This window comes from Limulus polyphemus, unplaced genomic scaffold (assembly GCF_000517525.1).
Source record: "Limulus polyphemus unplaced genomic scaffold, Limulus_polyphemus-2.1.2 Scaffold715, whole genome shotgun sequence".
NCBI lineage: Eukaryota > Metazoa > Arthropoda > Merostomata > Xiphosura > Limulidae > Limulus > Limulus polyphemus.
In genome coordinates this window covers 301,428-310,904 of record NW_013666325.1, presented here as the reverse complement: position 1 = coordinate 310,904, position 9,477 = coordinate 301,428, and the positions used below count along the sequence as shown (strand labels likewise).

The 9,477-nt window shown below is 32.5% G+C and overlaps 1 protein-coding gene across 1 annotated transcript in view; it reads left to right on the top strand.

The window, feature by feature from the left end:
* Positions 1-9,477, top strand: part of LOC106460132 (U3 small nucleolar ribonucleoprotein protein IMP3-like) — a 36,622-nt gene that overhangs the window by 976 nt on the left and 26,169 nt on the right. The window contains exon 2 of the mRNA XM_013919814.2: positions 2,351-2,458. Coding sequence (XP_013775268.1) covers positions 2,351-2,458 — 108 coding nt within the window. The remainder of the gene's footprint in view (positions 1-2,350; positions 2,459-9,477) is intronic.

The following is a 9,477-nucleotide window of genomic DNA, read 5'->3' as shown; positions in this document are numbered from 1 at the left end:
GTAGTATAATCGAACTAAAGTTAATTATTTTTTTTTTTTTTACGTTTTCTACAACTTTAAGCTTTGTAATGCTATTCAGTAGTAAATATGAATACAATTTGGAATAATTAAATAGTAAAATCCGAAAAATAACAAAAATGGATGCATGTAAAAATTAAATTAGGTGTAAATTCTTTACATGCATATTTAGGGATGGACTAGTATTTTTTATCACCAGTGAGACACGTAGTGAGGGTTTCATAAATACTGAAATGTTAGGAAATGTAATGCATTGGAACTACTAAACACTAAAATGTAATGAAATGGAGTTATTTTACACCAAAATGGAATTAATTGGAAAAATGAGATGTAATTTATTTACAATGGGATAAAAAAATTTTTAATAAATAAGGAAAAGGCAGGTTACATAAGAACACAAACACAGGTCTCCTAAACACACAAATGTAAGGGAATTGTACTACTAAATGCCAAAGTATAACCAAATGAACAAGAAAATGAAAACTGAAATGCAATCGACTTAGAATGGGATGAAGTTATTTTTAAGAAATTAGGATGTTACACTGAGGAATCAAAATACCAACATAAATCTCATGGTATCTTAAACCCTAAAAGGCATAATTTTTAACTTGCTTAAATAAATTACATTCTTCTTGGTGCAATATTCATTATCATTGGAAGAACATGGCATGTATTTCTTTTATTTCTTTATTCATTGACACTTACATCCATTTTAGTGGCATAATTTATTCATGAAAATATTCAATAATGTTTTAGTTAATAGTTATCAATTCCAACTTGTTACACTGCAGTGTTTATTATTTACATTTCATTACATTTTGGGGTTTAGTAGAACCCTCACTTAACCAATTTGTTTAGCTAAGTTGAACTGGATGAAGGTAGTTTGCAGTTACAGGTGTTTATATAATTATAGTTTTTTGATAACTGTTAATTTTTACTTAAGCTGTATTATTATATCTCAGTTTTAGCATTTGGGATTAACTCATTTGGAACTTTCACTATTAACTGGCTATTTTTTTTTTGCATATACTTTTCTAATAAATATCTAAAATAACTGCACACCACATCCTAGGAAAAACATTTCATAACTTTATAATACTAACTAAAGCTAGATAATTAGTAGAATTTGATAATCAGTTGATTGTTAGGCTCATTAACTGATAACATTGAACTAATTGATTATTCGCAGGAGATTGATAATTGGAATAATCAAAAATAGTAATAATCATAAACACTACTTTTGATTAGTTGACTTATTCATGAGTCATGCTACTAATTGATTAAGTCGGAAAACCTTGAATTAATCAGAAATATTAATGAAAAATCATAATGGCAGTATTTTGATAGGGTTGTTTTAAAAATAAAAAGTTAACTTTTTAAATTTTTGGTCCTGATGAGATATATCTGAAATTGTATTGAAAAGACAAAAAAGAAATAATACAGTGGGGAAATTTCCTGATTACCCAAAGAACTTGCTACATTTTCTTTGAGTTATGGCGATCTACTTTGTCTGAAAGCTGTTGCTTAGAAGTTAATTACAAAGATTCCTATGGCTGAAAAGGAAGAGAATGGTAATAATAAGTGTTATTTTATGTCTAACTTGTGAAATTCTTTGGAAAGCTATCTCAATTTGCTTATGATGTTATGTTCTTTTGAATACTTTGTACTTACCACGAGTCCCTGTTGCTCTTTTGATTCAGAAAAATTCTTAGACATAGTGAGTTGTTAAGAATGTGAAATAAGTGTCTTTGTTGAAAAAAAAGAAAAATTAATGTACTAAGATTATAGACATTTATAAATTATTGTAAGGAAAATGTTATTTTTAGAAAGAGGACAAAAGATCTTGGTGTAGCAAAAGGCTTGAGGACTTCGTCTGTATGGTATAAAGCTATGTAGGTTCTGGGATCTGCATTTCCCCAAGAATAGTATTAACAATGACAACATACTGAAACAGTTTCCTTGTGTTTCTCCTGAAGTGCAAAGGAACTATAATTGTTTAAGATGATCAAAACAATTATAAGCTTTGATATTTGAATATGTATGAAGGTTCATAATTGTGGCTTGAATATTAAGGGTAATATTAAAAAACTTTGGTCATGTTCTTAGTCAAAATTATGTCTTTCCTAGAATAGTTAAATTAATGATGTGGTTTATGCTGAAATAGTTTTTTTTACATTTTTTGTTACATTGCTATGTAGATACCAAAGATTACATATAGTTATGTTGGTATTTAGTCTTTTGTTTGGCTGACTTCACTTTGCTTGTTTAAGTACTTTTAAACTTGATTAATGTTAGGTGAACTTAATTTGTTTTTGTTTTAATTGTTTATAAGGTATAATAAACTTTCGTATGGTGTGAGGGAATTAGCTCGGAAAATTAAAGACTTGGACCCTAAAGACTCATTTCGTCAAGAAGCTACCTTTCAGTTACTGGAAAAATTGTAAGTTATTCAAACAGGTTTTTAAGTATAGTTAATAAATATTTGATTTTCATACATATTGTTTATATGCATTTTACATGCCAGTCTCCTTGATTTATCAGTATTTTTTTTAAACTACATAATTTATACTTAAGTAAAAAATTATTAATAACCCATTTGTTTCCAAATTTGTAAGTTTTTTTTTTCTTTTATGCACTATTCCTTTGAAAAGTTTTCAAGAAACTTTAGGAACAACAAGGAACAATTTCGATGACGAGGAACTCACTTTGAGACTAATAATGCTAAACTTATAATGTTAAACTTATATTAAAGTTTTTCTTCATCACCCATTTAACCCGTCTCCAAGCATTATTAACAAGGAACAATGTTTTATAGTTTAAAGTCAAGAAATGATAATTCTGCTTGTTTGAGAAAATACTATTATCAAGTGATTTAACTTACTGATATATTTAACAGAATATTAGCACTACACACATATACACAAATAATTATCATTCTCATGCCCAAGTTAAGTTATTGTTTTTCTAATTGAGCTATGGTCTGAAATGATGTACCATCAAACATCTTCTAAACCATCGTTAAATTTTATTTAGATAAAACTATTTATTTTTGCTTCATTTATATTATGTACCACAGTTTCTCATCATTATTTCTTTTGGATTTGAAGTCGTAGATTTTGTGATTTTCCAAAAATTTCATTTGAAAAAGAAAGTAAACAAAAAGTGAGCTTGATGTCAATTATAAAGAATAAGACAGCTGTACTTTGTAATAACATTTATAATCATATACACTTAGTTATCTGTTAGTGGTTGATTGATAAATATAAAAGTGAAGAAAAGTTACATTTAAGTATTCTTACTGACTGGAAGTGGGAGTTGTAGGATTTAGAAAAATTAAATGTAATCACTTTTGTAAGGAAACTTTTTATCACTTTTTCAACCCTTTGGATGCTATAATCAGATTTAACTGATTTCACACATTTATAGCCTTTTAGTGTGACAAGTGGATTTATCCAACAATGTCACAAAAACATTTCCTTTTAGTGCAACAATCAGGTTACTCAAACATCCTTGAATTTCTCACCTTAGTACCGTGAATGCATACATTCCCAAGCAAAAGTGCAACAAGTGGATTTTCATATTGAAAAAGTACTAAAAAGGTCCAATTCTAAGTTTCATTTTTTAGTTGATAACTGACACTTTGAGAACTCACCTTAAATTTAATTATGCACTCAAAGGGTTAATGTTCATTGTGTTTCTTTAACTACCACATTGATCAGACTAATTAATATTAAAAACAGTTTATGCTAACAAAGTAATGAATGATAGTAAGTGTCCACACTTGTTTCTCTTACAACAAAATTCGTGGGTTGGCTGAAGCAAAATTAAAGTCATATATTGAGAAAAAAAGTAACCACAATGTTTAAGAAAATATTTCACAACACAAGTTTTTCGGCCAACTGAGATGTGGCATTTTTTACTTTTTTAAGTGAGAAAGACAGAGGAGTTATTGAAATTGGTGTATGTATATTTTATAAGACATTAAACTTGCTTGATTTTGAGATTGCAGCAGTAATCAACCTGGCATATTAAGAAGTATGCTTTTTATACACTCAATAAAAAGATCTGAAATTGTATGCACATAAGAAGTAAGAAAGTTATATTTTAAAAACATTATTCACATATGAAGAATTGCCCAAAATGCAATATTGAAAGGATGTATGCAATTGGACATGTGCTAACTGGATATGTATAGGTGTATTAAATACAAATAGTAATTTGTGACATGTTGTACTTCAAGAACTGAATTATGAACAAGTTTGTAATTATTCCATGTAAGCGACCAAGGATCGTACACATCTGTTTCCTGGTTTCCCCAGTTTCCTTAGTCTGGATCATTTTTTTCGATCTCAGGGAGGGGGGTGGATAAGCTGGGATGCTACTACAAATTGAGTTCTTCTACTGCCACCTCGTCCAAAGTTCCATTCTCTTCGTGGATGCCTTGCTTCAGAGATGGGATACCTATACCAATAATCAGGAATTCCAGAATATGCACGGATGACGAGGATTCCCTACACAGTGTTTTTGGCCTTCTTGCTCTTCAACAGGTAAGGTCTCATGATCTGGGCTTCTTAAGAGGTGAATTGTCAGACTTCACTCTACTATTCTGCATTGGTGTCTTATGTTTCTCATCAAAGAAATATGTCATCAGTCTGGGTATTTTTTATTTTTCATCTCATCTCTCAGTCTAAGAGACTGACTTATATCAGACTCATCAATATTATTATTATTATTATTGTATTTATTATTGTGGTTATAATAGTTACACACTATTTTCGAATTTTGGACATCCTTTCTCTGGACTAATCTTATCCTTCTAGCTTGTTCCACAGGTGATGCCTGCGGTAGCATGTCATTTGTCTCAATCCAAACAGATTCTCCCGACAGAATAGATGTTGAATTGCATGGTTCAGTTGGATTGCCTCTCATTTTACAGCTAATTGGTGGGTTGGCCTCTCATTGGATCACCCAACTACTGACTATTTGGTCTCCAGTACTTCATCTTTGGGCCTTGGCAATAGATGCTTTCCATCTGGACAGGATGGGATTACCACTCTTAACCTTCTCTCCATTTCTTATGTTATCCAGGGTTCGAAATATGATTTGTTCCAAACCATTGAATCCTGATGATTGCACCAGATTGCTGGCTACACCCAGGTTTCTGCTTCTGTGGTACCTTCCGGTGTGTTCAACTCTTCCATTTCTTTTTAGGCTCTCTCTTTTGAAGCAGCCATGATCAGATCTGGTGCACCCAGCTATCCAGAAAGTTAAGCTTCTGTCATAGAGGTTATAATGTCTTTCACACAGCATTGAGGTTTAATTTCTAAGGTTGACATGTATCTGGCTCAGTTTCTGCTTAGTCTGAAAGTCACTCTTCTCAAAGGTAATGACATTCATATCAGCACTGTTATATTGAGAGTAGGTTGAACTTTTCCCAATCACTTGGCTCTTTGACAGAGGTTTTTGCATCTTCCACAATTGCCATTGTTTACGGTGGCTTTATTGACTACTGTTCGATTATCGCAACTACATACTCTAACAGGTAGATTCAGATTACGTGTTATTTCTCTACACCTGTTTGTGACCCGACTCTTATATGCCATGTATCCCCTTTACCTGCAAGCTTATTTTTTGTGGCTGCTAACCTATAGACATCAGTGGTCAGAGTGATTTGTGCTGTTTTGGTGGTGGACAGAGCATTTTCCTCCAGAGTGTTGAAGTGAAGTCCTTCAGTCTTGTAGAAGAGGGCAAAGTTGGGGACTCTCCTACCCAGTTTTCTGGATGTTTTTTCCCTGATGTTGGTAGTGCAATGCCAGCCTACGTGGGAGCCTACTTGTAATATCAGTTAAAATTTGATGCTCGCTATCCGGTTGGGGTGTGCATGGCCCTTCTTTTTTGTCAATATCAGTTTAGTATAGCAGTATATTGTTCATAGAAGGAGGTCCACTATCTCCTCATAATTCCAAATGTGGAGTGGTCCCATCCTGGGTCCTTGGTTGAGCACAATTGTTCCACATCCTTCCCATAATTCCGAGGGCAAGTGGAAGGCTCCTTGCCCACTTGGTTGGGGAGTGAGGATGAATGTTCATAATTTCAGACCAAATGAGTTCTATTCCTTTGGTTGAATAAGTTATACACGATCCTATCATTTCAAGCCTGGGGTGTTGCTTTTTGGGCTTCTTCAGATGGAGGTGAAGGTTTGTTTACTTAGGTGTTGCTTACCTTCTTGTCATGATTCCGGGAGTTTGGAATGCATTACTCTATGGCTACAGGTTGGGATTCAGTGAAAAGTATATCTTTATATAACATTGTGGTCCAATTGCCATAGCCACCAATGTGGGATATAGAGACCAAGACCCCTTAATTCCAATCCTGAGTAGTGGAACCTCGGCTGTCTGGTTAGAGCTGGCCTGTAGTGAGGATTACTCAAGTACAATTCCACCCTTGATACATGAACTAAGTTCAGGGTGAAGAGCATACCTATTCTGGATGTAGTATGGTTCCAACACTCGGGTACCATTTTTATCTTGGTACACCCATGACCTATGCAGATGCTTTCTGTATGGATAATGCCCTCACCAGCTCCTACACCTTCTCAGTGTGGGATTTTAGCTATAAGTGGCAGCTGAGGTATGTTTTGTAAGTTAACATTTTCGTGGTTTGGAAATTTATTTCCAATAATGCTTACCTACACTGACACTTTTCTGCCCTTCTGTCCCACTAAGAGCTGGTGTAAGAGACTGCGATAGTATCAGTCTCGAAAAAGTTATAAAATTATCTGAATGAGGTGCTTATATATAGTACAAAGATAGAGGGCGCATTGACATAGGTGGAAAGTATCATGAGACAAATGTCACCAAGGGCAACTGAGTGAGATATAAAAGACTGGAGCAAGTGAGAAAAAGTCAGACTAATGCTTAGATGGGCAAAGAAGAAGAAGCCCTGGTGCTTGAATAATAGCTATAAGTGTCAGTGGAGGTATTATTGGAAATACATTTTCAATTTAGGAAAGATGTTAACTTACTTGTATATGGTGTATAACCTGTATAAAACCAAGAATAATATAATCTGCTTATTGATATATTGTAACCTTTGAAGTTTTATATTGTGATTGCATCATATGAAAATTACTATTTTTACTGGTATGTTAGGCCTATTTTATTGTATGTAATTGAACCAACATTTTCATTTTTATTTTACTTGTTAATTTTTAGCCGTGGCCTACTGGCTCACAGAATGGCTCCGAGGTTTTTTTTTTCAAGTACAAGCTTTTAGTTCATAACTTCATAATTTCTTGACCGATTTGAGATATAATTACAGTTTTGGTCTCAGGATTGTCAAACGCTTTCAACTGATGTATTTGACCATGCTCAAGGTCTCATAGATTAATTTATTCTAATCCTGTCTAACAGAATTTCAACTTGAGGGTAGGCTGGTAGAGATCCTGATGAGTAATAAAATAGAATTGTGTATACATGCGACCCACACTTGGTATTGCTGATGCACAAAAATATAGCTTATAAAAAAAGATAAAAAAGGTCTGATAGATTAATTTACTCCAATCCTGCCCTAAAGAATTTCAAGTGCCACAGCTATTGAGGATTCCCTCATGTTTAAATAACAAGAGCCATATGAAGCAGTTAAGTATAGTTAAGTATAGAGGAAGAATACATCAAGAGAATAAAAATTAGACCAAGAATATAGACCAGGATTATAATACTTAAACCATTTATAACAGTTAATATATGTTCAATATGGTAACTTGTGGATATTGTTTGAAACATTGTGATATACAGGTATATCATGTTTCGTACATCATGTACATTTCAACCATTTTTAGTGATTTAGAAGTTACTGAATTATTAGTGTAGTTGTTTCTGCACAGTTTGAAATTTAAGGTTTTTCAGTTTTAGTGTGTCCTTGTCTCTTTCTCATATCAGATATCCCCCCCTTCTTTTCCTACAAAAATGTGGTGATGTCTTTTAGTTGGTGATATTGGTATGTCACAGGCAGCAAATGCTATGAGAGAGTTATTGGTAACATGTTAATACAATTGTGAAAGATATAAAACCTTGCTGTTTTTGGCAGATTTATTTGGTGTTTAGTTTTTCACAAGTTTTATCTTGAAGGAAGAAAACTGCAGTACAACACACTATTCAATAAAAAGTACACAAATTTTTTTTGGTTGTTTGATTAATAAAGATTGTCTCACTTTATCTTAAAGGTATCAAGTCTGTTTATTTCTTGCTCAGCTTAAAACTTAACTCAACTTTTCAGATTTGGATAACTAAGCAGTTTTTCTGTTCAACCCTGTTGTTATTAGCAGACCTGTCCAATACTTGCATGGAAATCAGTTTATCTGAGAGCATCACAACTTATCTTTTTTTTTTTTTTGAATACCCGTTACTGTATTACTGGTGTACATAGATTTTGTTTTTCTTATAAAAGAAACCAGTTGTTTATTATGGGACTGAAATAAATTCTAGACCCTTAACTACCAAACAATTAACCTTTAATTTCATTAAAATAGTTCCTTTCTTAGTTTTAAGAAACAAAACAATTATTTTTTAAAATCTCAGTAAAACATTACAGGTGAACTTCTATAAATTTTTCTTAACTTAATTAACTGTTTGCTTATTATTTTATAACTAGTTTAGTTTATCTATAGTATATTATAGTTGGGTAATTTTTGTGTAGGTGTTCTGCCCATTGTTAATAACCAGGTACAGAAAGGTGGTAAGTATCGAGTAATCCTTTTGCTTAAGTAGAGGTTACATAACAATGGCTCTATTTTGGTGGCTTGTACCAGTTTGACTTTGTGTTTGTGTCTACTGTCTAGAGCAAGGAAGGCTTATCTTTAGGGGTGACATAAATAATTGTACTAGTTGTTTTGAATTGGAGGTGAAATTCCTGGAGTTATTTGAAATAGTATTTATCATAGGTAATCTAAGGATTGTGGACTATTGCACTGAAACCCTGCATAATGTTGAATGATTTTATATTTTTGGCTGTTACAGCACTCAGTGTAAAGAACTTCCCAAAAAGTTGGGTAAAATCATTCATTTTCTATGTAAAATATAGAGGTGACCGCAAACAGCAGTCAGTGAAATAAACTTCAATATTGAGAGTATTTTGTTTGATGCATGTTATTAGGAATCATGTTATTTTAAAGATACTGGCATCTTTAAAAGAAAGTAAATGTTCTGTTTTTTATTCAAAATTTGCCAAGATATCTGACCAGATTTTAAAATAATACACATTCTGTACTGAATGTGATTTTTTTCTGCACCTGCATTTTATTTTACACAAACGTGCATGGAAAAGTTGGACCCTCTTTTTTTTGTATGGGAATTCATAAGTGTAAAATCTTGCTTTAGTCCAAAATAGAATTATTCACAATGACGAGAAACCCACTTGAAGTATGTGTGCGTATATATATATATATATATATATATATAT